The sequence below is a fragment of the Molossus molossus genome, unplaced genomic scaffold (assembly GCF_014108415.1).
Source record: "Molossus molossus isolate mMolMol1 unplaced genomic scaffold, mMolMol1.p scaffold_m16_p_13, whole genome shotgun sequence".
Lineage (NCBI taxonomy): Eukaryota > Metazoa > Chordata > Mammalia > Chiroptera > Molossidae > Molossus > Molossus molossus.
The window spans coordinates 92,736,050-92,763,114 of NW_023425348.1; the positions used below are offsets into that span (position 1 = coordinate 92,736,050).

Below are 27,065 nucleotides of genomic sequence, written 5' to 3' on the forward strand. Positions count from 1 at the left end.
CCTGTGCCACCACCCCTGCCTCCCTTTTTTTTGGGGGGGGGTAGTTGGGGAAATGCAGGTGGTAGTTATAATCTAACCTGGGTTCAGCTTTGAATTAACCTTCCTAAGTAACCCTCCAGCGTCATATCTAAACAGAATAAATTCATCCTGCCACTGACATCTGTAAAATGGGAAGCACCACGGTTGGCACATGGTAGATGCTTCTGTCTATGGTTGAACTGGCATCTCTGTGGTCCTCAGACTTGCTGTGTTTAGGGTGTGGTGTGCCATCCTCACAACAGCTCTGAAAATCTATCCTTCCTTCAAACACCTCTTCCTCCAGAAGCCCCTTCATTTCCCCTCCAACTAGAAGGGATTAACGTGGACATTCTGTGCCTTTCATAGGCAACAACATAGAAAAAAAGCAAGCGTCTAGCCAATGGGCCTTACTATGTGTTGGACACTGTTCTAAGCACTTTCTTTTCTATTTATTTAAAAAAAAATTTTTCTTTATTGATTTTAGAGAGAGAGGAAGGGAGAGAGAGAAACATTGATGAGCGAGAACATCGACTGGCCACCTTCTGCATGTCCCCCACTGGGGATCGGGCCCACAACCTGGGCGTGTGCCCTGACCGGAAATCGAACAGCAACCTCTTGGTGCATGGGTCGACACCCAACCAGTGAGCCACACCGGCCGGGCTCTAAGCACTTTCATGTAAAAACTCATATAATCCTCACAGCAGCCCTACTATTATTGTCCTAATTTTAAAGGTGTGCAACTGAGTTATGGACACTGACCCTTTGCCCAGTGTCTTAGCCAGTAAAACCTGAAGACTCAGGCTCGAGTGTTGGTCCTATCCACTGGGTCCCTAGGCTCTCTGTGTACACATGATCACATTTCACGCTCACACTCCACCCTGGGGAGGTGCCTTCATTCTACAGACCACAAGCCAAGGCGCAAAGAGGTGAAGGGACAGTCCTAGAGTCTGTGGCAGAGTTGGGACATATGTGAACACTGGGCCTGGGACTCTGGAATTTGAGCCTTTGCCCCAGTTCTCTGATGCCCAGCTGAGCATCCAGGCTGGGTCTGTGCCCACACCCCTTTTCCAGGGCACTTCGAAATCCTTGAGGGTGGGGCAAGCCTTAGCTATCTCTCCCTCCCCCTTCATCTGCCCCAGGAGTAGGAGGATAAGGAAATTTACTGAGCATAGAAAGGTGAGTGTAAAGGAGGGGGAGGCAGGACTGACTACATGGGTAGGTGTGTCTGGTTCAATGCTCTGCTGTCACCATCTTGAAATTCTTAATTTTTAAACAAGGGGCTCCTCATTTCCACTTGCAATGGGCCCTACGAATGATGTAGCCAGTCCTGGGGGGCAGGACAATCCCAGCTCTTCCCAGTCCTCCCAGGCCAACTCTGTGCTAAGTGCCATTTGGATGGCCAGCAGCAGAGCGGCTGGGCTGGGGCTACCTGTCCAACCACCACCCTCCAGGTGCCCAGGCCTAGAAGGGAACTTCAGCGCTGGACATCCATGTGTGGGCAGGAAACTAAGAGAGGCACCGGAATTCTGGGAGCACCTGGTTTTGCCCTAGGCCTAGCGCTGCCATCCAGCTTTCTGCCTCCCCCACCATTCCAGAGAGAGCGACTATCTCTCTGCTATCCCTCCAGAGTGTGACATGAGAGTGCTAGAAAGGCAAGAGGGACAGACAGAGACACAGACACAGACACAGGGAGAAAACACCCTGAAAAAAACAAAAAACCCAGGAAAGGAAAGACAGAAAAAGAAAAGAAAGGGGTTGGAGAGAAGAGAAAGGAAATGAGAGAAAAGAAACCATGAAGGACGCCTAGAGAGAGCCACGGTGAGGCCCAAGACACTCCATCTGGCCACTCAAAACCATCTGCCCCAGCACACAGATGTGAACACACATCTCCTTTAATCCTCAAGCAATCCAGTGAGGCCAGGTTGGAGGTTCCCCGCGTACAGATGAGAAGGGCAAGGCTCAGAGAGGTTAAGCAACTTGCTTAGGGAAATCAGCCGGGGCAATAGAAGGTGGCACTAGCATTTGACCCCGGGTCTTCTCCACGCACATAGTCCCACCTCCTGACACGGCAAGTACCAGTGGCCACAGTATAGGGCCGGTGGGGACTACAAGACCACAGCCTCGGACACTCACAGACAGGCTGGAGGTTCAAGACAGAAACGCGCGCGGCACGAACACAGCAAGTTCCAGCGCCCGGCTGAGCCAAGGGGACGGGGTGCATGCGCGCTGGAGACGGCTCCGGGAGGGCGCCGGGGGCGGGGCGCCGCCAAGGCTGGAATCCGGGGGCCAGGCGGAGGCCAGGCGGGATCCGAGCCAGAGAGGGGGCGGGGCGAGGGGCAGGGCGGGGCAGAAGCCAGGGGCGGGGCGGGGGCGGGGCCAGGCTGGGGACCTAGTCATATCCCAGGCGGGACGGGGGCGGGGGGGCGGGGCCAGGGCTAGGCTGGGGACCTAGTCACATCCCAGGCGGGGCGGGGCGGGGGCGGGGCCAGGGCTAGGCTGGGGACCTAGTCATATCCCAGGCGGGACGGGGGCGGGGGACGGGGGGCGGGGCCAGGGCTTGGCTGGGGACCTGGCCATGTCCCTGGCGGGGCGGACTGCCTGTTGGAGCCACCTCCGAGCTGAGGTTCGGAAGCGGAAAAGGAGACCGGTCCTGGGCAGTGTGACCTTCCGAGGGTTCCAGGAAGAAGTGCTGCTCCCGGGAAGCAGGTCGGGCGATGCCCGTGGGAAGCCGGCCCAGGGTTGCGGGGCCGTGCCTGTTTGCCGAGGTTCACCGCCGAAGGTTCGTGGACTGTGTGGGAGCCTCCCGGATAACCAGGGCCTCCGCACGTGCTGTTCTAGATACCTGGGAAGCTCTTCCCTGCCCCTAGCAAAGCTGCTGCCCTCCTATCCTGGCTCTGGCAAAAAAAAAAAAAAAAAGGCCCTTCTTCAGAGGTTTCCCTGACTCCCCTAGAGGAGGCTCCTGGCTTTTATAGTAACTTGTCACCTACCTCGAAAGGATGTTTTCAGTATAACATGAGATCACCAGGGCTTTAGGAACAGTGCCCTGCACATAGTGAGAACCCAATAAATGTCAGTGGTTATTATGTGTAGTTTGCCCATAAGTTCCTGTCTCTCTCCCTCTGTTGGATCCTCAAGACTAAGCACCAGTGTCTGGCATGTGGCAGAATCTCAACAAATATTGTCAGATGAGTGAGTGCGTGAGTGCAGAGCCTGGCACTGTGTGGTTCCCACACATCAGAGAGGTGGCTGTCCATGTAGGGCAGGTTTCTCCCGGTAACCTGCACACCCCTAATGAGGTCAGGGAAGCTCCCAAGTTCATCCTCCTAGATCTTCAAAGCCCAGGATGGAGATGGAGAGCTGCACTCCTGGGCCTTGGTACATGCCAGTCCTCACTCCCAACCTCATTCCCGTTTACATGTACAACATCAAGGTCCAGACCTTTACCATTCCTCACTTGTCCTTCCCAACCCTTCCCATGATCTCCTGATCATCTACCTCCTTGGATTAATAGCTCTTGCCAGATTTCTTGTAGGTATGTGTTTAGGGGGCCTTTTTCCCCACCAGACTGGGCCACCACTGAATCCTGTTTGTTTGCTTTTTAATCCTCACCCAAAGGTATTTTTACATTTATCATCAGATAGAGTGGGAGGGAGGCAGAGAGGGAGGGAGAGAGAGAAACCTCAATGTGAGAGATACATCGACTGGTTGCCTCCTGTACAACCCAACCAGGGCTGGGGCAAACTGCAACCCAGGTACGTGCCCTTGACGAGAATCAAACCTGAGACTCTTTGGTCCAAGGGCCGACATTCTAACCGCTGAGCCAAACCGGCCAGGGCGTGAATCCTGTTTCTCTTTGCGGCTCTAACTTTGTGCTGGGAGCCATGGTGGGTGTGAGGCATGTGGCAGTGACCATGACAAACAAGTACCAAAGAAGAGCCTCCCGAGCGGGAGCCTTTCAGCCCACCAGATGCAGGCTGAACAGGGGCCCAGCTTGCCAGAGAGCAGGGGAAGGCACTTCCGGCAAGGAGAATTATAAAGTCAAGACCTCTGAGGTAGAAATAAACTTGGTTTGCTATAGTGACAGAGAGAAGACCAAAGAGACTGGAGACTCAAGGACAAGGGGAAGAGGAGAGAGATAAATTGGGTGGGCAGGGCCCAGAATGTGCAGGTCTTAAAGACCATGGAAGAGAGGGTGGGATTTAGCCTTGGTGCAGGGGCAGTCATTGGAGGTGGGAATCGATTTAGGCCTGTAAAAACTCTGGCTAGAGGAGAGGCAGGGAGCCCTGTGGAGAGCCTAGTGTAGCAGCACACCGGGTGGGAGGTGATGGGACTTGGACAGAGTTTAGCAGGGCACAGTGGAAGGATCAGCATACACCAAGTCGTCCACAGGACAGGCTGGATGACATCATGTGTATATGTGGAGAGGGGCAGGTGAGGGAACAAAGGAATCAAGGATGACTCCTAGGTTTCTGGAAGATGGAGGAGCCAGGACTGAGATGGGGAGGCGGGAGAAGAGCAGGTTGGACAGGGGCTGCGTGGTGGGAGCAAGAGCTCAGTGTAGGATGCTTTAAGTTTACAATACCTATTAGTCATCCAGGAGAGGTGCCAAGTAGTGATGTGTCTTCGAGTTTTCCAGCTGGACAGAGATAGGGTTCCACGCCTCTTTCACTGTCACTGTCCCAGCCGGAGGTTGGCACAGTCTGGGCACTGGACAAAGGTTTGTTGAGAGAAGGAATGACTGAAACCAACAGGAAAAGTTTACAATCGACCTTCCCTCAACCACCAGAGGGCAGCACCATCAAAAACACTGCCTCCCCAGACCAGAAACTGGTTCCACCTCCCAAGGCCAAAGACTCACACCGACCTCTTCATTCACATCAGGGCTTCCAGGGGCCACTTTCCAAGGCCTAGGAATCAATGAGGGGCTCCCTGGAGACTGGCTCTCTCCTAGGATCCCGGTTTTAGGCCTGCAGGGGCTGCAGATTAGACGTGGATGAGAGGGACAGTCTGGGTTTTCAGGTGGTGGGGGAGGGGAGGACTGCTTCCTGGAGCAGGATGGCTGGCATTTATTTGAGAACCCACAGGGACTCTGGTCCGACAAGTTCATCAGGAAGAATTTTTTTTTTTTAAACCTCACTGGAGGATATGTTTTCACTGATGAGAGAGAGAGAGAGAGAAAGAGAGAGAGAGAGAGAGAGAGAGAGACATCAGTCGGTTGCCTCCTGTATGAGCTCTGACCAGGTATCGAACTCTCATCCTAGGTATGTTCCTTGACCGGGAATCTAAGCCATAGCCTTTTGGTGTAGGGGACGATGCTCCAACCAACTGAACCACCCAGCAGGGCAGGACAAATTTTTATTATTTTGTTGTTAGTCCTCACCCAATTATAGTTTCTTCATTGAATTTTTTAGAGAGCATGGAAGGGAGGGAGGAAGGGAGAGAGAGAGAGAGAGAAACATTGATGTGAGAGAGACACATTGATTGGTTGCCTCTTGCATGCACCCTGACTGGGGCGGGGAATCGAACCTGCAACCCAGGTACATGCCCAGGCCAGTGCCCTAATCACTGGAGTCACACTGGCCAGGGCAGGAAGAATTTTTAAAATTGGGGCTGCTCCAGAAACCCCAGATCAGTGTGTGTCTATAGTCAGGGTACCAAAGAATTAGAGAGGGGCGGGAGGAAGAGAGGTTAGAGGCCTCCTGCTGTGGCATTCTGTGTGCTTCTGGTCCTGTTCTGCCCCAAATTCTATGTGCCACCTTGGGCTGAGGAGTTCATTCACTCAGTCACTCGTTCATTCATCATACACTGATTAGTCCTTTCTGTGTCAGGTTCTGTGGTGGACACTGGGGCAAGAGATAAACTGGGAGTATCAATTACAGCTGGAGGTGGTATATACCTTTTTTTTTTTTTTTTTTTTGTACATTAGCATTTCCAACATCAGGATGCATTTTCCAGTTGATGCGAACATTTAATAAAGCTTCACGCCCCCACTGTCAATTGATGTTTTCAAATCAGGTAACTAAGTGGTAAGTGCAGAATCAGAGATATACACAATGGGTTAGGGGATGGGGGTTGGGAAGGGTGGAGGAGGTAGGTCTTAAGGGAAGAGCAGGAATTCACCAGGGATGAGGACACCTAGAGGACTTTCAGGCACAGGGAAGAACAAAAGCACAGAGGTGAGAACTGAGGGATGGGCTGGCAGAGGGACCTGGGTGCAGAGGATGGTGGCAACACAAACTGGAGAGGGAGATCTTGACTTGTAGGTTAAGGAACTTGTTCACCTGACTTGCTTTGGGCAGAGTGGGTGGGAGCCTGGAGCTCCCTCTGGCCTGGAGAGCTGCTTCTGGGTGCTAAACAGGCAGTCACTCCATCAGATCTAGATTTGGAAGTGGCATCTCTGGTCAGGGCCGCATCCAGACAGCAGCCATGGGGATCCTGAGTAGACAGGTTCAAGAAGATTCTCAAGAGGCCAAATAGGAGGGTGTGGAAATAAACTAGATTAGGGCAGGGGGAGAAAGAGGAGTCAAGGCTGATGCCCGGAGTCCAGGTTTGGGTATCTGGGTGGATGGTGGTGCTACCCACGCAGAAGAGACCTTGCTCTGATGGGCTCTGGTTCCAGGTCTGCTGAGGCTGATCTCGGAAGGTAGCTTGAGAAGTGGACAGGGAAGACCTCCTTGCTTACAAAAGGGTCCTGGTTACTGTGCCCAGGAGATCTTGTAACCTTGGAAAACAGAGGATCTAGAGAGAGACACATTGAGATAGGGGGTGCTGCTTTGAAGCACATAGATTATGCCCCACAACCCCTTGGGCTCTCAAGAAAGTGAGTTTCCCTTGCCAGGAAGCACTGAGACCCCTGTGCCCTCCCATGATGAGAGAGATTGTGGAATTCTGATGATTCCATCATGAATCTCCGGTTGGGTTTGGGTGCAGGCCAGGGACCTGGGTGTACAAGCTGATCCTGGAAGAGCAGGGGTTGGTTCAGTGTCCTTGGTCCTGAGTGGGAGTCCTAGAGCCAGGTTGGGGTCTGGAGCAGGAAGGGTAGGGATTGGGAATGGGGTAAACCTGGGGTCTGACTACAGTTGTCAGGTCCTCGGTTCATGGTGACCTGTTAAGGGTTCTAGGTCCAGCCTGGGTCCTGGTTGGATGTCCTGGTCCTGGGTTTGTGTCCAGATTTCTTGGTGTTCAGTCTAGGATCCTGCTCTGGTGTTGGGGGTCCAAGACCAGGTCTGGGCTCTGCCCCCAAGACCAGGGTTTAGGGTCATACAGTGGTCTGGGTCTGAGGTTGGAATCAAGGTTGGGGGTCAGTAACCAGGATGAGATCGAGACCTTGATCAGTATTTGAGATCATGGTCCAAAACATAGATGTGGGTCCTGTTGGGGATCTGGGGTCAGTGTCAGGGTCTGGGGACCCAACGTTGTGATCCAAGGTCATGGTCAGAGTCTGAGATCTGGATCTGGGTCCGAGGTCTGGGTCTAGGATCCTGTTGGAGGCTGGGGTCACAATGTTATCCGGGTCTGGGGTCAGGTCATGGATTAAGTCCAAGATGAGGGAGTCAAGCGTTCCGTAGGGTTTGAGACCCAAGTCCCTGGGATCACGTTCTGAATGCCAGTCTGGGTCGGGGACGCGGTCTGTTGCGGAGTCTGGGATCCGAGCTGTGATGGCCGTGGGAGTCAACCGGAGGGTCTAGCGTTTTCTTCTGTTGCGCTTCAGGTCTGGGGTCAGGGTGGTGGCTCCCGCCAGGGCTGGGGTGCAGCCGGCTCGGGTCTGAGATGGGGTCGGGCGGCCGCGGGGGTCAAGCCGGGCGCAGCGCGCGCGGCCTCCAGGGGGCGCCGCCGCCCGCCCGCCCGGCCCCTCGCGGGCTCGCTGGCGCTGTGCGCGGCAGGCGGGGCCGGAGGCGGCGGCGGCTCCGGGGCGCGGGCGGCGGCGGCGGCGGCCCGACTGCAGTCCCGGCGGGAGCGGAGCGAGCCGGGGCCGGGCCCGAGCCGGCGCCATGGGGCGGCGCCGCCTGTGAGCCGCGGCGAGCGGAGCCGCGGGCGCCGAGCGGGGCTGGGCGCGCGGCGGCGCCCGAGGCCGACGGAGCGGCCGGGCCGGGCCGAGCGCGCCGAGCCGAGCGGAGCGGAGCGGAGCCGAGCGGCGGGAGAGGCCGCCGCCGCCGCCAAGATGGCGGACCTGGAGGCGGTGCTGGCCGACGTGAGCTACCTGATGGCCATGGAGAAGAGCAAGGCCACGCCGGCCGCGCGCGCCAGCAAGAAGATCCTGCTGCCCGAGCCCAGGTGAGCCCCGCCGCCCCGGGCCCCGCAGCCCTGACCCGCCCCGCGCCCCGGGCCCTGTGCACCTGAACCCGGCGGCCCGGCGCCGGGCTCTCCAGCCCTAGTGGCTCCCGCCCGGCCTCCGTTCCCTCCGTGCACTCTGCCCGGCCCTCGTCTCTCCTTCCGCCGAGCCCGCGCCCCTTCCTCCCCTGGGGCAGCCCTTGGCCCCCTCCCCAGCCCCTCCTCGGCCTCCCACCAGCTACCTGGCCTGACTGCATTACCCAGCCTCTGCTGCCCCTACTCCCAGCCCATCTCCCCTTGGGGTGCCTCTGCCTCCACAGTCGGCACTTAGGTGAGGTTTGAGGGAGACAGAAGTCTTCCCCATCCTCTCATGGGTCACTGGCTTGGGATGGGGTTTGAGAGTGCTTTGGAGGTCGGGGAGGTGGGGAGCAGGGTGTGGTGTGTGCCCCATCCCAGTGGAGCAGACACCCACTATCCCTTTCCCCTCTGGTGGGCCTGCCTATGGTGCCCTGCAGTGCTGTTCGCTGGGGGGAATCCCAGCACCCCTGCAGCAGCTGGACCACGGCTGCCACCTCTCTGTGAGACAACTGATGTCATTGCACCTGGTATCAAAGTTTGAACTGTGCGTGCAGGATGCAAGTGCAGAAGTATACAGGGTACGGACAAAAGCCAAGGCTTGTCCAGCATTTTATGGCTTCTAGAGTATTTTCCCCATTGTTTGAGCCTCATGGCCACCCATGGGCAGGTAGGACTGGTGTGGTTTTGGCCCCATGGAACAGGTGGGGGAACTGAAGCCCCAGAGGTGAGTGGCCTGCCCTGGGTCACAGGTAATCTAGGGTGGTGCCTGGCCACCAGATCAAGGCTTCCGGCTTCTAGTTCCACATTTCTTCCACCACTCTGGCCAGAGCCGGGGCCTGGCCATTCCGCATCTATGAGAGCGGTGTGCCCAATACCATTCCTCATATCACGTGGCCAGGCCAGCCCCAGCAACTCCTCTATACCTGCCTGAGAGGTGGCATGCTGGTTCCAGCCAGCCCAGGAGCCTGGGCCTGTCCTAGCTGTCATGGTGTTATGTGACTTTGGGCAAGTCCCTTCTTGTTTCTGGGCCTCAGTTTTCTGATCTGTGAAATGTGGATGGTGTGAAATAGGGCTGTGACTGTGCAGGGTCCTGAGTCTTTGAAGCAGGGCCCTAAGCTGCAAGGGATGTCATGCTGGCGTCTCCGGCATCTTCCTCAGGGCCCTGTTCACTAGGTTTCAGATTGACTGAACACTGGGCCTCGGAGAGGAAAATTGGTCTGCATTTTGAAAAGGCCGTTAGGGCCCTTTTTTTCTAGACATTTGCAATCAGATTTCTCAAAACAGGAACCAGACTGACTGTCAGCTGGGGGCTGTCCAGGGAACATGACAGTTAGAACAAAAACGAGTTCAGAAATGACAAAGCCACGAGGGAGGAAACGGGGGAGTCATCCTCTGGGGTTTGCAACGGCTCTCCTTGGTGGCCGAGACCCTCCTGCAGGTTGGAGTTCTGCAAAGGGTGAGGCGAGGCCTTTTCTGGAACGCTCTGCCTTTGGGTAATCGCTTCCCAGCATGCATTGCTCCTGATGGGGCCCCACCTTGGGTTGGCTCTGCAGGTGTTAGCATCCGGAGAAACGAGATGTTCCTCTTTCCCTGTCCCCTTTACCATCTGTGGTAGTGATGGTAGTGATAGGAATAGTGGTGGAAATTATAATAATTTATTATTTATTTTGACATCTGTCATCTCAGTTGATCCAAAACCAACCTGTGAAGTTGGCAAGGCCACGCCTTGCGTGTAGTAGCTGCATAAGAACTATCACACTGTGTGATGTCTGAAACCAGGTGGGCTGGGAGTTCTAGGGGAACAGCAGGAGACTGAGAGCCAGATGTCATGGGTTCTTGTATAGGGTCACCATCTGGCAGCACAATGTTGGGCATGCTGCCCATCTGTGAGATGGACTAGAGGCTCTAAGCAGTGACCATCAGAGAGCTGAGGCCAGGGGAGGGCCAGTGGCTGCTCCTGGGAGTCCAGCCTCCTGCATTAGAGCACACGCCAGCCTCTGCTTTGTGCTTCCCACACCCAGTGGGCCAGATGCCTCCTGCCCTGGAAGGTCTTTATGACTGTATCTTTGCCTGGCATTTCCCAGTTTGCAGAGTGCTTTTTACTCCATGTTATCTTTTTCATAACCGTGGGAAGCAGGCGCAGCCAGTGGTATTCTCCCATTTAATAGTTGAAGCAACTGTGGCTCAGAGAGAGGAGACTAGGTTACAGGGGGAGCTGGAATCTGAACTCAGATCCCTGGATTCCCACGGGCTTTCCCCGCTATGGCTCCTCTCCTTCGCATACCCCTCTACAGCTCTGCTGTCACCCCGGCCATGTTCAGTGGAATGTGCCAGCCGGCACCTCTTCTCCAGGGAGCCATGGGATTGAGGAGGTGGCCTGGAAGCAGAGGGCAGCCCCCAGCATCGGCAGCTGTCCTGGTTCACTAGGCCCAACCCCCCCTGTTGGCTGCTGTGGCAAAGCTAGTGCCTAGAGGAGGCAGCTCCAGGTCGAGGGTCATGTCATCCCCTCACCCACAAGGTCAGGGTCCAGGAGAAAAGCTGTGGTTTGTCCATGACAAGGTGCCATTTGGAGTTGCTCCAACCTTCAGGTGGTCTCCCTGCAGCTGATGCCTGGGTTGTGGCCTCGCTGGGCCCTGAATCTGTCGTCACAGCTCTGATTTCTCAGGACTAGGGAACAGGAGCTGTTGGGCACAGGGCCACTTTGAGTTGGCACAGGGGCCTCCCCTCTGTCACCCTATAGAGTCCAAGAAAACAGACCCATTTCTCCACTGTCTCATGGAAGAAAGCAGCGTTGTGTAGCTGGAAGACAGGAGACTCGGCTTCTAATCCCGCTGCAGTGCCAGCTCACGTGGGACCCAGGCACATCCCATATCCTGGCCGAGCCTGCCTCAGTTTCCGCCTCAGAGAAACGAGGAGGCTGCCCCTTCCCTGATGACCTTTCAGAGCCCGTGGTCTGTGCCTCTCCCCGAAGGAGCTGCTGTCTCCCTTTCCAGCAGTCCTATAATTACTGTCCTTTGCTTAATATGACCATGGAGACCTCGCGTAATTAATCTCTGGGCTCCTGGCTGAGGAGCCCGACTTGGGCGGTCCCAGGAGGTGCCCCTGCCCTCCCTGGTGACAGTGGCAGCCCCAGCAGCAGATTGTCAGAGCCGGGTGCCTCTTGCAGCCTCCCATTTTCTCGGCTCTTTCCTGGTCCCTCCCCCACCGTGGATTTCCTCCTTCCTGCCCTCTCCTGACTTCCCTGTCTCCAGACCCACCACTCTTCCTCCTCGCTGCTTCGTCCCTGCTAACTCCTAGCCTGCAGAACTTCCTGCCCTGGATTTGTGGGGGGATGGGGTGCAGAGAAGATTTTCTCTCCTCCTTCCTCCACTTCTTCATCACCAGCTTTTATTCCTTATCCAGAACTTTCCACTCCAGGAGCAGCATTCTCCCTCCGCCTGTCCCCGAAAACAAGATGATCTCGGCAGTCACTCCCTCTGGGCCTCTGAACCCTTGCGTTCCCCTGGAATGGGTCTCTGGGCTGTCTTTTCCCATCTGCCCTCCTCTCCCGAGCACACGTTCCACGTCTTTGCCATGAAGTTGCTCGCCTGCCCATTTACTGAGGAATTTGAGGGAATGTGAGCACCACAGGCTGGAATCCGTGCAGGGGATTCTGGGCTCTGTCAGCGCAGGAATAATGTGTCCTGTGAATGCAGGATCAATTCCTAGTAGTAAATTCCTGGTGACATCGGCATCGGATGTAGGCTACTCTGCAGCCAGCATTTCCTCCTGCCCCAGGCAGGCGCCCAGGTCAGCTTTGCAGAGGGGCTCAGTGCCTGGGGTTGGAGTTCAGGCTGCCTGCACGTGGCCGGTACTTCAGGACATGATGCTCCCGCCTTAGACCAAACAGAAGCCATGAGCTCAGCAGAATCTTTGGGGAGCGAACGGTCTCCATCACACCTGCCTTTCTTCCCGTGGCCCCAAGGGACCGTGTCCTCCACTCATCACAGAAGATGAGTTACACTCAGGTTATTGCTAAGCTGTTTCAAACAGGAGATACTGAAACAGGTGTTAGGCAGCAGCTTTTTCTAACAATCACGTGCCCTCTGTGCTTCTGTTTGCCGCCAAGGGGGCGTCACGCAGGCAGAGGGCAGGGTTCAGAGTGGGCTTCGCGGCGTTGATGTGTGAGCAGCTCCGTTCTGTGAGGGGGCAGTCTGCTGACTCTGGAGCCATCCTGGGTTCGGGGATGGGGACAGCCCCTCCTGGGGACCTTGGGGTACGGAGCCCTGGAAGTTCGTTCTTGCTGCATTCTAACACGATGGCAGTGAATTGCAGGGTGTGGTGCTTGTGTCATATCGTGTAGAAGCCGCGACATGTGACAAGGCCGCCAGAGTGCCTCTTCCTGCGCATCCCACAGGGAGCCACCGTGCCCTTGGGAACCTGGGTTGCTGCGGACATTTGCGGTGGGCTTGTGCGTGGTACCCGGGGGTGTCGTTTCTCTTGCCCAGCCACGGCTTGCTCCACAGTTGGCCGTTTCGGTTGGTCTTTTCCATTTGGTATGTGCCCCTGCCTCCAGCTCCAAGGACATTGTCAGCCCCAGGGAGAGTCATTGAGAAATATTAATAAGAAGCCCCAGGGGACTTCCTCCTACCACTGCCACCGCGGTGCAAGGTTTCCTGGAAATGCCACAGAGGAGTGCCTTAGCCTCCGCTCCGCTGGCTTGTTAACTGTCACCTCCCGGAGCATGGCAGTTCCGGCTCGGCTGCACAGAACCTGCCGGTCCCTGCCCCCGTGCCACCTTCACTGCCCTGGGATTTCAAGGCTCTGTCCTCCCTGTCACTCGGGGGCACGAGAACGATGGGCCTTGGCCCTCCAGGTGCCACACACAGCTGCCCGCAGCCTCAGGCTGATGGGCTCCAGGAGAGATGCCGCCTGTCGCCCGTAATCCCTGGCAGGGGGTGGAGGGGACGGCAGCCAGGTCGTGAGCCGGGGTCCCCTGAGACCCTGTACCTCGCTTTTCCACGGAGGTTCGAGGAAGGCTCCCGCTTGGTGGGAGGCCCTTTCTCAGGGAGGGTGGAATGTTTTCCTGCCACGGCCGCCATGTGGGACAAACACCGCGTGGGACCCTGGTGAGCTGCTCAGCTTCTTTGAGCCTTGACTTCCTCACCATCGCAGTGTGTTTGCCTGTGACCCCTGCAGTCCCTCCCAGTCCACGTACGCCACCGGCTGTGAGCCTGGGTAGGCGTCACCTGTGAGGCCGAGGCCAGCGTGCAGGCCACCGCGCCGCAGCGAGGGCCTTGGCTTTTCCTGTGAGCCACGTGGTGCCTAACGGTACCGGAAGTTCTCACCCCCCCTGCTGCTGTCCCGTCACCCCAACCCGTACTCCGGGCTCAGAGGGAGGAAGTGCCCCCATGCCATCCATGTCAGACTGGGCCGGTGTGCACAACCCCAGGCAGCCAGGCCCGGCAGCTCCCGACACGTTGGCAGGGCTGGTGTGGGGCTCTGCCCGGGGCCCCCAGGCTGAGCAGCAGCGCGGGAGGCTGGGCTGTGAGCAGAGAAGCACTGTAGCCACGCGCCTGGCCCTCCTGGTCAGGGCCACCTGTCCGGAGGCCGCCGGGCCACAGGCCCCGCTCTCCGAGAACGTGGCAGGTGTGGGACGGAGACCCGGACAGGACTGTACTGATGGTCACAGTGCAGAAGGAGATGGACTGTAGGATCCCAGCAGGTGGGCCCCCTCCAGGAGGGGCCACAGGCTGACAGGCCGCACAGCGAGGCTGGCATTTTAGGAGAGTTCTTTTCTGTCCTCTCAGGCTTTTTAAACGTCCAGCACTGTGGTGACAATTCAGCATTTTGTTGACATCCGCATTTTACAAATGAGGAAACTGGACATTTAAAGTTGGTGGCTTGGCCTGGCCTCTGGAGAGGGAAGTGGGGAGAGCCATTTGGAACCCAGACCTGGGCGCCCCTCCAGCGTGAGAGCCGAGACAGCCCCAGGCCCTTCCCGAGGGACTGGGAGCCATGGGGTTCTTCTGGCTGGGAAGATGCAGGCACTTGGCTCTCTTGACAACCCAGAGTGGATCTGGGAGCCTCGTGCTCCTGGATATTGGGGCTGTTGACTTGGGCGGGGTGCTGCTCCGGGCTCCCGGCCACTCCAGACTCCGCCAGTATCGGGAGCGGGGTGTCGGAGACCAAGTGACCCAGCCCAGGAGGCCACCGCCGCCTGTTGTGCCAGCCTGTACTTGCCCCCCTGGCGGGAGCGTCCCCCATGGCCCATTTCTCTAACCTGCCAGCCCCATGGGAATGGACAGGAAACCCCATGCTGTTGTTTTGGGGGCCTTCCCTTCAAGGGCTCTGCCCGAGTCTGACCTTGTGTTTGGTTGGGGGGGGCGTGTTTATTTTATTTAGAAAACATTTTTTTCTTTTTAAGGAAGAAAGTGAAGCGCTGTGGGCTGGGAAGAATGCTGTGGCCTCCCGTGCAGGGCTCTGGGGGAGGGCGGGTCTGCTGCCAAGGCCGTCCCGGGGCTGAGGTGACAGAGCCCCCGGCAGGGCAGGGCCGGGCGGTGCTGCCTGCGGCCTGTCCTCTCTGGTGGGCAAGCTCTCTTAGAGGGTAGCCGGGTCACGTGGCGGGACAGCCCCTGGCTCCTGGTGGGCATTCCCAGTGGTCTCCTTTGCTGAGCTGCCGCCTGTCTTGCTGGTTCCCAGGAAGCAAGTTTGGGGCTCAGGAGGGCCTCCCAGTGACTAGTGCGGGGCCCTGGTGGGGTCACCTGGACAGGCTGGAGCCCTTCTGCCTGCCATCTGCATTACCTGTCTGGACATCCCACCTGAGCACACCTGACCACCATCTCGCTACCAGCCTCCAAGGAGGACGGACGTTCTACAACACATTTTCTCGTGGTTGCTTTTTCTCCTCCCCTTACACGGGATTGGAGTGCAGACACAGAGAGCTCGGGGCTGAACCAAGGGCTGGTGAGGGCCCCACCTTCCTGGTCCCTCTCACCAGAGAAATCCGGGCACTGGGCCCTTTCAGGGTTCCTGGGCTCATGCCCTTAACTCCTGGCTGCCTGGTCTCGCCACCCTGCTGAACCTTTGCTGCCTCAGACTGGGCCCTTCCCACTGCACTCGGCCCCAGTGTCCGAACAGGAGGCTCCAGACTCTGCGTGGCCCCGTCCGCTCTGCATGCCCGAGTTCTCCTTCATGGCTTTTCTTTGCGTGGCTTAAGCATGAGCAAAGGCCTAGGAAGGCCGGGGCCTGGGCTGAGTGGAAAAGGGCAGGAGTCCCCTTCCTTTGAGCCCGGCTGCACCGGCCTGTCCTCCAGCTGGCCCGTCACCGCTTCTTCCATCCGTCTGACAGCCCCAGCCTTGTACCCACCCGGGTTCTTTCCCTCCGTCGTGGCTCAGTGTCATCAGACACTGGGGCTTCCTCCAGTGGGTGCCCCCCGTGGGGTCTGTCTGCACACTCCCTGCCCTCGGCCAAGCTTCCCGGTGTCCTCTGCCAGGTCCCTCCCCACCGTGGCTTCTTGCTCATCCCCGGCCCGGCCTTCCCCTGCCTGTCCTCAGTGCACCCACCTGCCCTGGGCCACACCACCTGCTGACATCCTGTTTGTGCTTGAGGGACCCGCTGAAGTTCCTCCTTCTCCACGCAGCCTCTCCCGAAGGCCCAGAACACTCTTCCCTTTCCGAGTCTTCTCGAACGGCCTGGGTCTCACTCAGGCTTTGTCACACTCTGTCTAATGTCACGGAGCCAGGACTCGTGTCCTGGGAGGGCCTGCCTGGAGGACCTGGCGCCTTGCCTTTCAGTGGGCGATATACTGAAAGGGCCCCATGCTGGGCTCTGAGAGGGACGCAGAGGTGAGGACACAGAGCTGGACTTTGTGATCCAAGGCCTTGCAAGCTGCAGTCTCTTCATTAATGGCCTGCTAGTGGCCCCACATATATTAAGGGTCACATGAGCCTTGAATGGCCTCAGGTGTAGCTGCCCAGCACGGCCTTCAGTTTTCCTCGGGATCCTGGGGTAGTGAGGGCCAGATGTGACCACAGCCAGCATCATGACGTGCAGGCTGCAGGGTTGGACTGCAGGTGGCCCAGGAGAGGGGAGGAGGGGACAGAAAGGTGTGTCTGAGGCATGAGTATAGTCCAATGTCACAATCCCAGACAGTGCTCGGTGTTGGGGAGACAGACAGGGGCGGGAGTGCGGGGCTGGGCTTCTGTGTCAGAGTGGCCAGCCCCTCCCCTGCTGCAACCCAGGGGTAGGTATTAGGGACATGGGACTGAGGCTTGGCTTTTTTTTTTACTATTTATTATTTTATTTATTTTTTTATTTTTATATTTTTAAAAACAAATAATCTGTCCACGTTACTTATTTATTTATTTATTTATTTTTTTTTGTGGTACGTGCCCCTAGCGAGAACCAAACCCGAGACTCTCTGGTCTGCAGACCGACGCTCAACCACTGAGCCAAACTGGCCAGGGCTTTTACTATTTTTTTTTTTTTTTATCCTCACCCGAGGACATTTTTCCATTTTTTGTTCAGGTAGAGTGGGAGGGAGAAAGAGGAACAGAGAGAGAGAGAGGGAAACATCGATGTGAAGGGACACATCGAGTGGTTGCCACCCGCACAACCGACCAGGGCCGGGGACAAACTGCAACCGAGGTACGTGCCCTTAGCGGGTACTGAACCCGGGTCTCTCAGGACCGCAGGCCGACGCTCTAACCGCTGAGCCCAACCGGCCAGGGCCTTTTACTATTTTTTTAAAACTGAGGTATAGCCCAGCACGTGTGGCTCAGTGGGTTGAGCGTCACCCCATGGACTGAGAGGTCCTGGTTCAATTCCCGGTCAGGGCACGTACCCGGGTTGTGGCTCGGTCCCCAGTAGGGGGCGAGCAGGAGGCAGCCGATCAATGTTTCCCTCTTGCATCTATGTTTCTCTCCCTCTCCCTTCCTTTTCTTCTAAAACTCAATAAATATATTCTTAGTGTTATTGTTTTTAAAGAGTACAGTCAAGTGAGTTTTAGTACATTCACTATGTTGTGCAACCCTCACTATTTCTATCACCCCAAAAAGAGACCCCACACCCATTAGCAGTCACTCCCTTTCCTTCCCGAGCCCTTGGCACCCGCTAATCTGCTTTCTGTCTCCATAGATTTGCCCGTTCTGGACATTTTATATAAATGGGATCATATAACATGTGGCCTTTTACGACCTGTCTCTTTACTTAGCAGAACGCTTTAAAGGTCCATCCGCATTTTAGCGCCTGTGTGTCCGTGCCGCGCCCCATCTGTGGCTGAGCAGTGAGTGTTCCGTTGTAAGGATGGGCCACGTTTTGGCTTCCCATCACCTGCTGGAGGGTGAGGCCTGGCTTTGAGGTTTGGTCAGGTCCCCAAAGCCAGTACTGGGCTGCTCTGGGACCAGGCTTCTCAGCAGCCACCTTGTTGACTACCCTACCTTTTGAGGACAGAGCCTTAGGGGCAGGCATAGGGTTCCTCAGGTCCCTCTGGTGTGGCCTTCCTGGAGGGAGCAGTGGCACCCACCAGCGGTGCCCTCCCTGTGGATTCTGGGAGAGGAGGCAATGGCCTTGCAGGGAAACAGGGCCAGGAGGCCTGCCAGGCGGCACAGGGGCTCCAGGTCACCATGGCCCCTCTGTCTTTCAGCATCCGCAGTGTCATGCAGAAGTACCTAGAGGACCGGGGTGAGGTGACCTTTGAGAAGATCTTCTCCCAGAAGCTGGGTGAGTACAGTGGGGGCTCCACCAGCCCCAAGGACTGTGGTGTGGGGGCAGGAGGACCCTGAGGTCGGCTCCCAAGAGGTTTGGTCTCCCACCCACCAGGGCAGGACAGCCTGTGAGCCCCTGGGTGCCAGCAGGGCTGTGACCTGCTGTGCCTCCCAGCCCCTGGCTGTCGTCCCGGGGAGCCCTGTGAAGGGGTGGGGGCCCCGCAGTCTTCCAGGGCCACCGGGGAAGTTCCTCCTTTGGGGTTTTTGTTTTTGAGAGTTGCAGCTTCCCCTTGGCGCAGGCACAGCTGCTCTGGGCCGTTGGTAGAGCTGACAGGAAGGGGCGGGGCTCTTCCTGTGGCGCCTGCCTTGCTGTGGTCGGCCCACCCCGCCCCCATGGGTCCTCTGTGAGCAACCTGCTTCGGCCTGGTCCTCTGTTCCTCCTCCAGTGCCTGTGGTCTTAGAGTGGGGACCTGGCCTTCGGGCACAGCTGGGGCAGGTCTCGGGGAAGCAGGCTCCGGCCACACACCGCTAGGATCTGGCTGTCCGGACAGCAGGATCTCCGTAGCCTGGCCTGGTGCGATCAGGCTTTGGAGGTCAGGCTTGGGGAGTCAGTGTGTACGGAAGCACATAGCTTGGGTCCCTGCCTGTGCTGTGTGACCTGGATGGAGCACATTGCTTTACCTCTCTGAGCCTGCTGGCGTCCTGGAGACCTGCTACTCACAGGTCCCACTGCCCAGCCTTCAGAGTGCGGAGAGGTGGTGCCAGTGAAAAGCCCCTTGTCCCCCAGGAGTCCCTGTCACGAGTACTCAAGGGCACCATGTGGAAGGGCCAGGCCTCCCTACTGTGTGCTCTGGCAGAGGTGCTCAGGTAGTGGGGACAGTGCCCCCAGAGAGGCATAGAAAACTACCCAGCACGAGCTGGTCAGTAGGTTGGGCTGCAGGGCGTGGGGGCCATGTGTACTTCCCCTTTGCCTTCCAAGGCTTCTTTGAGGCCAGGCCTCAGGCCATCACTCCCGGCGAGGGCTGATTCCTGGCCTGTCTGGTCTGTGAGCCCTTGCCCCAGCCGTCTCCCCGCTTCCCTTCCCCAGTGGCCCATGCCTTGGGAGACCCGGCTCCCCAACCTGTCCTTCTCAGCATCTGCCGCTGGGGAGATGCGCCCTGGGTTCTCGTGCCTGCCCCCTAACGCTTGCCTGGCAGATGACCCCGAGCCTTCATTTCCCCAGTTGGCCCTCACCTCCTTGTGTGCCTGTGTCTTAGGGCTGCGGTGGGAATCAGCAGGTGATGGAGAGGGTTAGAAGGTCTAGGGAGAGGGGAGCAGCCCCCTTGGAGGCTGCCTTCCTCCCCAGTGCTGCAGCCCTGGCCTGGCCCAGGTGAACACTGCACCTGCACAGCCCACCCCCGGGGTGTCACCCTCTGGGAGGAGGTGTAGGTCCCCAGACTGCAGTGAGAGGGCAAGGTGCCCAGGTGCCAGAGCCAGCCCCCTGGCCTCTGCCTCGCCAGGGTACCCGTCACTTTCTGGCCGTCATCTGAATAAGCAGATTCTGAGAGGGACGGAAATGCAGGCACCCCGACCCCGCATCCAGGAATCTTCAGTTGGCAGCAGCCTTGGAGACCATCTAGCCCAGCCCCTGCCTGGGGCGGAGACCACCTGTGCTGCCTCCTCGCGTGGTTCTGCAGGAGCCCCGAGCCCGCACCGCCTTCCATGACGGGAAGCCTCTGAGTGCCGTGCTCAGTGCGACCCAACGCTTGTTGCAGGGTACCTGCTCTTCCGGGACTTCTGCCTGAAGCACCTGGAGGAGGCCAAGCCCTTGGTGGAGTTCTACGAGGAGGTGAGGGGCCCGCTCCGCCTGGAGGAGGGCACGGGGTTGGGCTGCTTCTGAATCTACAAGAGGCTCGGCTTTGGTGCCCCCGGGCTCTGCTGGGCCAAAGGCTACCCTCGGGGATCTTACCCTCCAGATCAAGAGATACGAGAAGCTGGAGACGGAGGAGGAGCGCCTGGCCTGCAGCCGGGAGATCTTCGACACCTACATCATGAAGGAGCTGCTGGCCTGCTCGCACGTGAGTGCCCTGCCTGCCTGCCGGCCCAGAGCCCCCGGGCGTGGGGCAGGGGCGAAAGCTGGGAGAGTTCACGGCCGTCTCTGTCTTCCCCAGCCCTTCTCGAAAAGTGCCATTGAGCATGTCCAGGGCCACCTGGTGAAGAGGCAGGTGCCTCCGGATCTCTTCCAGGTGTGTGCTGACCTTATTCCCCACCGCCTCCCAGCTCAGCCAGGGTCACTTTGGCCCAGGTCAAGGGGCCCGATCAGCTCCCACTCTGGCAGTCACCAACCTCTGCCTTCCTCCCTTAGCCGTACATCGAGGAGATTTGTCAGAACCTCCGAGGGGATGTGTTCCAGAAATTCATCGAGAGGTGAGGGCCAGGTGCACGTGGGAGAGGAGGGGGGGGGAGGCGCCCTTCCCGGGAAGGGGTGTGGATGGCGTGGAGAGGAGCCAGGGTGCCTGGGCCCGTCTACGCCCAGTGCAGAGACTCCTGAGAAGTTAGGCCAAGTCAGCGCCTGCCCCGCACTCCTGCCCCGCCCTTCTCAGACCTGGCCTGTCCCAGGGGATTCTCCAGGCACCAAGGGGCCACCTGTGAGCCCTTCCCTCCCATGGACTGTCGACCTTGCTGGGCCTATCTGGGCCGAGAAGCCTTGGCTAGTGGTGGGGTGGACACGAGAGGACACTGCTCCCAGCCCCCAGCTCTCGTGGCCAGCGCCCCCATGGTGGGAACTGTAGGCAGATTTCAACTTGATGTAAGGAACAGCTTTCTTAGAGCAGCTCCCCAGCCGTGGAGTGGGGGCCTCACAGGGAGTGAGCGCTGTGTCCCCGGAGGTATGCAAGCAGGTGTGAGATGAGCATTGTCAGTGGTGTGGTAGCAGGAAGTGTCAGTCAGGCTGAAAGACCTCCTTTCTAAGCTTAGCTGATTGCAGCAGGAGCCCAGACGGAGTGGCCAGGCCCCACTAGGGCCGGTGCTCCGGGTGGCCCAGCTGAATAGCACTGTCCCTGAGGTTCCAGAAGAGGGCGCTGAGGCTCAGGACCCCAGCAATGGCAGCGCGGTGTGGCAGGCTCACACCAGCATCATTCCATTTACTTTCTGAGGCTTGTCTGAGCCCGGGTTCTTCTCTTACAGTGATAAATTCACACGATTTTGCCAGTGGAAGAATGTGGAACTCAACATTCATGTGAGTGGGCTGGGCCCCGGGGCTCCACCAGGGCCGGGGAGGTCAGGGAGTCTGCCCTTCAACTGCCAGAGTGGTGGCTGTGGGGTCAGTGCCAGTTTCCCATGGGGTGAGGGCAGCCCTGGGTGAGGGGCCTAGGCAGCTGCAGTGACCCCCGGTGTTGCTGCCCCCACAGCTGACCATGAACGACTTCAGCGTGCACCGCATCATTGGTCGAGGGGGCTTCGGCGAGGTCTATGGGTGCCGGAAGGCCGACACGGGCAAGATGTGAGCACCTGCTCAGCTGGGATTGGGTGGGGTGCCTGAGGGAAGGGAGGGCCCCTGGGGGTGCCCTGAAGGCATGGGCATCTGTGGGGGCATCAGAGCCCAGGAGCCAGCTGACAGGGCCCTGAATGGGCAGGTCTCTGCACATGTATATGCTTGCCTGCTCCTCACCGCTGTCGCGCCCCATTCTTTGCTTGTGCTGTTATACCCCCGAGCCCCCAGCCCCCAGCCCACCAGCACTTTCTCCTGCTCTCTCTCTCTGTCTCAAGGTGTCATAAGCTTGTCGTGGGGTCCAGCATTCCCCAGAAGTGCCCTAGGGACTGCCCCATGCCCGGCCCTGGGCCCCAAAGCAGCCCTGGGCTCTGCACTACAGTCCTCTGGACTAACCCACTGACTCGCCCCCAGGTACGCCATGAAGTGTCTGGACAAGAAGCGCATCAAGATGAAGCAGGGGGAGACCCTGGCCCTGAACGAGCGCATCATGCTGTCCCTTGTCAGCACTGGGGTGAGCCAGGGGGCCAGGTGTGCTGGCCGCCAGAGCAGCCTTTGGCTGTGGGACCTCTGGGCTACCTCTGCTGACCTCCTGTCCTGTCCCCTCCCAGGACTGCCCGTTCATTGTCTGCATGTCGTACGCGTTCCACACGCCGGACAAACTCAGCTTCATCCTGGATCTCATGAACGGTGAGTGTGTGGCCCGGCCCCAGGTGGACTAAGGGGCTGGGTGGGGACTGGGACGGAACTGTGCTGTCTCCCTCAGGTGGGGACCTGCACTACCACCTGTCCCAGCACGGGGTCTTCTCCGAGGCCGACATGCGCTTCTACGCGGCCGAGATCATCCTGGGTCTGGAGCACATGCACAACCGCTTCGTCGTCTACAGGGACCTGAAGGTGAGCGTGGCCTGTCCCTCTTCTCGGCACCTGGCCCCGGACCGTGGGAACGGTGTGCCCTGGAGGAGGTGAACATCCTACCCAGGACCTGGCCCCAGGACACCCATAACCCTGTAGAGTGAAGGCAGCGACCTGCCTGGCATTTTGCCTGGCTGGGCCTGTCCGAACTGCCCCGGGGCAGCTTACCTGGCTTCCTCCACAGCCAGCCAACATCCTGCTGGACGAGCACGGCCACGTGCGCATCTCGGACCTGGGCCTGGCCTGTGACTTCTCCAAGAAGAAGCCCCACGCCAGTGTGTGAGTGCCCCCGCCTGCCCTCCCTTCCCACACCCTCGGCCAGCCCTGCTCATGGCCTCTTTGCTTTCACAGGGGCACCCATGGGTACATGGCACCTGAGGTGCTGCAGAAGGGTGTGGCCTACGACAGCAGTGCGGACTGGTTCTCCCTGGGCTGCATGCTCTTCAAGCTGCTGCGGGGGTGAGTGGGTCGTACCACACGGGTGGGTGGCACTAGACCCAGCAGCTCTCCTGGTCCAGGTAGGAGGCTGGGGGAGGAGCCCACAGCTGCCCGGCATTAGGAATGGCACCATCCCTGGCGTTGGACAAGGATCATTGATGCTACCTGCCTCCGTTTCCCCATTCCTGTCCTGTGACCTTGGCCTTTGGCCTCTCTTGCCCAGGCACAGTCCCTTCCGGCAGCACAAGACCAAAGACAAGCATGAGATCGACCGCATGACATTGACAATGGTGAGTGTGGGGTTCCAGCCGGGGATGCCGGATGGAGTCCATGGAGGGCCACAGTGGGGTTGGCATCTCCCATGGGTATCAGGGTCATGGACCTTGGATTTCAGGCCGCCCATCCCCACTCTGGTCTACTACCCTGTAGGTTCTCCTTCCCTATGTTCAGAGTAAACATGGCTGCTTGGGGTGACTTAGGAAGCCGGGCCCCATTTCTCCCTCTGCTGGGAGCCAGGAGCTCACGCCCCACTCTTCCTTCTTGCAGGCTGTGGAGCTGCCGGACTCTTTCTCCCCCGAGCTCCGTTCCTTGCTGGAGGGGTTATTGCAGAGGGATGTCCACCGGAGACTGGGCTGCCTGGGCCGAGGGTGAGTGCTGGGGACCAGGGCCACTCTCCCAGGCCTTGCCTGCCAGCCAGGCCCTGGGCACGCGGGCGTGCTGCAGTGGGCCGGTGGGCCAGCCTGAGGACAAGGGCTGTGTCCCATCGCTGGAACCAGCTTCCTTTGAGGAACTTAGAGGTTGGGGCACAGCCAGCTCTGTGTCCAGTATCCTCACAGCTGCAGCTGCTGGAGCCGGCTGGGGACTGGCTTCCGGAGGGGCCCTTGTAACAAAGACGGTGATAATGATGATGACGGCAGCTTTTTATATTTATTAAACATTTACTAAGTGCTAAGCATCACGTTGCAAGATTTACAAGGTTAAGACTTACCGTAGCCCTACGACACGGGAACTGCTGTTCTCCCCACCCTGGAGATGAGGAAACAGGTTCAGGTTTAAGGAACTTGCCCAAGGTCACAGAGCCAGAGAATGGCTGAACCAGGAGTTAGTTGGGGCCACCTGCCCCATGTCCAGACATAGCCCCAGCCCAGATGACCCACATCTTCCCCACAGGGCCCAGGAGGTGAAGGAGAGTCCCTTCTTCCACTCCCTGGACTGGCAGATGGTCTTCTTGCAGAAGGTAACAGCAGGGGCCAGGGCTGGCGGGGTGCTCTGCCGGCCCTGCCCGCGCTGATGCCCAGCCCCGTTCTGCCGCAGTACCCTCCCCCGCTGATCCCTCCCCGAGGGGAAGTGAATGCGGCCGATGCCTTCGACATCGGCTCCTTTGACGAGGAGGACACAAAAGGAATCAAGGTACTGGGCCTTGCCTGGCCTTGCACCTGAACCCGAGCCCAGCCCCAGGGCATCCTTGTCCCTTCTCTGCCCTGTGAGACCCTTTGGCCAGCCCTGTAAGCTGCTGGGCCCCAGGCTGCTTCTCCCCAAATGTCCCTGGGGGGTGGGCCAGATCACCCTGCCCAGGCTCCTGGGCTGGGCAGGCCCCTGGTGATGGATGTCCCTGCCCTGTCCCCAGCTACTGGACAGCGATCAGGAACTCTACCGCAACTTCCCCCTCACCATCTCCGAGCGGTGGCAGCAGGAGGTGGCAGAGACCGTCTTCGACACCATCAACGCCGAGACAGATCGGCTGGAGACCCGCAAGAAAACCAAAAACAAGCAGCTGGGCCACGAGGAAGGTGAGGGGCCGTGGCTGCCGTGGACGCCCACTGCCCACTGTAGAGATGGGAAACAGGCTGGGGTTTCAGGAACCCAGCCAAGGTCACGGCCAGAGAGCGGCCTTCCAACCCGGGCGGGGCCTCTCTCACTCTCTTGCGGCAGACTATGCCCTGGGCAAGGACTGCATCATGCACGGCTACATGTCCAAGATGGGCAACCCCTTCCTGACCCAGTGGCAGCGGCGGTACTTCTACCTGTTCCCCAACCGGCTGGAGTGGCGGGGCGAGGGCGAGGCCCCGGTAAGGATTGGGCCTGGGGGCGTGGGGCCAGGGCGGGCGGGCCAGTCCTGTTCCCTCACTGCCCTGCCTGTCCCTCCCTGCCCTGCAGCAGAGCCTGCTGACCATGGAGGAGATCCAGTCGGTGGAGGAGACGCAGATCAAGGAGCGAAAGTGCCTCCTTCTCAAGATCCGTGGTGGTAAACAGTTCGTTCTGCAGTGCGATGTGAGTGGGGGCGTGGGGGCCTGGTTGGTGGGGGTGGTGTGGGGACAGAGTGGCCTTTGGTCACCCCCGCCCCACCTGATGGACCCCTGGGCATATGCAGAGTGACCCGGAGCTGGTGCAGTGGAAGAAGGAGCTGCGTGATGCCTACCGTGAGGCCCAGCAGCTGGTACAGCGGGTGCCCAAGATGAAGAACAAGGCCCGCTCACCCGTGGTGGAGCTGAGCAAGGTGCCACTGGTCCAGCGCGGCAGTGCCAACGGCCTCTGACCCCCCACCCACCCGCCTTTTATAAACCTCTAATTTATTTTGTCGAATTTTTATTATTTGTTTTCCCGCAAAGCGGAAAAGGTTTTATTTTGTAATTATTGTGATTTCCTGTGGCCCCAGCCCCCAGGGAGGGGCCCGCTTGCCTTGGCTCCTGCTGCCACCAACCCAGCCACTGTCCAGCCACCCTCAGCCCTGATGCCCCAGGGGTTGCCCGCTCCCATTGTCTTCCTGTGGGGGAGGGGAGCAGCAGCCCAGCAGTCCTCTGCCCCTTCCTGGGGATAGTGCCACCTCAGGCTCTGTGGGCTGTGCTCTGTGCCCATGGCACAGCCGGGTGGCTCAGCATCCTCCACCCCAGGGGAGGTCGTGACGCGGGAATACTACCTGAATTTTCCACCTCGGCCCCTCCTGCGACAGGGACAGAGCTCTGCACTGTCCTGCCTCCAGCCAGTTGGTGGAGGAGGAGCCATTGTCTCCCTCACTCCAGGGCTGCCCACAGTGACTCGGGCTCCTGCATCTCCATTCAGGAAGAGTCCCTGCATCACTGGCTGCCTCCATGCCCACCTTCCCTGGACACTGGGGCTCGGCCAGGAGGGTGGTGTGGGCGGCAGGTGCTGCTGTGGTCACTGCAGCCCGTTCCTCCTCTCATCCCAAGCCCCTGGGCTCCAGGACCACAGAAAGGCAACCACGGGTTGTGCCATACTGGGCTAGCCTGGCCCTGAGGTCCCCCTGAGCCCGGACTGGGTGAGGCCTTGTGCACCCAGGACCACAGGGGACAGCCTGGGTCGGCTGGGCAGCCCGGCGAGGAGGGCCAGTCGGGCCAGCCCTCGCCCCCAGGCCGGTCAGTGTGTCCCCTGGGCTCTCTGGACCCCAGCTCCATGTCCCGTCAGTGCCACTCCCCTCAGGGCACCACCTTGCCCGCCGCATGCCCCCTCGTGCCAGTCGCTGCCGTGTGTGGGGTCGCGCCTTCTCCCCTAGGGGCTGGGTTGGCTCACCCGCCCCGCCCATCTGCTCACTCCCTGGGGCATTTCTTTGCCGATTTTTGAATGTGATTTTAAAGTGGAAAAATGAGACTATGCGTTTTTATAAAAAAATGGTGCCTGACTTAGGCTGTGTCAGACTCTTTTGTGCCCAGTAACCATTTTCAGCCACCATTGGGCTGGGGCATGAGGGGAGAGGGTCTTGGTGCCAGGTTCCCTCCACCACGATGGCAGGCATCCGGGGCCAGTTCGCCCAGGCCTGAGCCCTCTCCAGGACGGGGCAGGGGGCTCCCCCCGCCCGCCCCGGCGGAGTAGAGGGGTCTTCTGCACAGGGAAGCAGGAGGTACGTGCATGTCGGTGCTTGGTGTCACGTTTGGACTGACTGCCACCCCAGCTCACCAGGCACAGTGCTAAGGACACCGTCATGGAGAGACAAGCACCGTGCCCTCAGGGCCACAGTGGGCCTCCGGGCCCTTGGCCCTCTCTGGCTTTGGCCTCCCCTCTGGCCTTGTGCTGCACCCCTAACAGCAGTCTGTGAAGCTTGAGGGATCCCCAGCATGAGGCCTCTCATCTACCTAGAGACTAGTCAACTTTTTTTTTTCCTGGGTCCTTGACTACAGGCCCCCATGGGTGATATCTGTTGCTGCCCACCCAATGTAGGGCTCTGCTGGGCAAGG

The 27,065-nt window shown here is 58.8% G+C and overlaps 1 protein-coding gene across 1 annotated transcript; it reads left to right on the forward strand.

The window, feature by feature from the left end:
* The first annotated feature begins 8,149 nt into the window (after window positions 1–8,149).
* Window positions 8,150–26,537, forward strand: GRK2 (G protein-coupled receptor kinase 2). Its single transcript, XM_036258173.1, has 21 exons — window positions 8,150–8,292; window positions 17,993–18,069; window positions 19,808–19,881; window positions 20,009–20,110; window positions 20,204–20,278; window positions 20,398–20,459; window positions 21,219–21,270; window positions 21,443–21,534; window positions 21,937–22,036; window positions 22,134–22,212; window positions 22,289–22,419; window positions 22,622–22,716; window positions 22,789–22,896; window positions 23,099–23,165; window positions 23,422–23,522; window positions 24,046–24,112; window positions 24,190–24,285; window positions 24,503–24,665; window positions 24,808–24,944; window positions 25,033–25,146; window positions 25,247–26,537. The coding sequence occupies exons 1-21, from the start codon at window positions 8,180–8,182 to the stop codon at window positions 25,409–25,411; spliced, it is 2,070 nt and encodes a 689-aa protein (XP_036114066.1). The 5' UTR covers window positions 8,150–8,179; the 3' UTR covers window positions 25,412–26,537.
* Window positions 26,538–27,065: the final 528 nt, after the last annotated feature.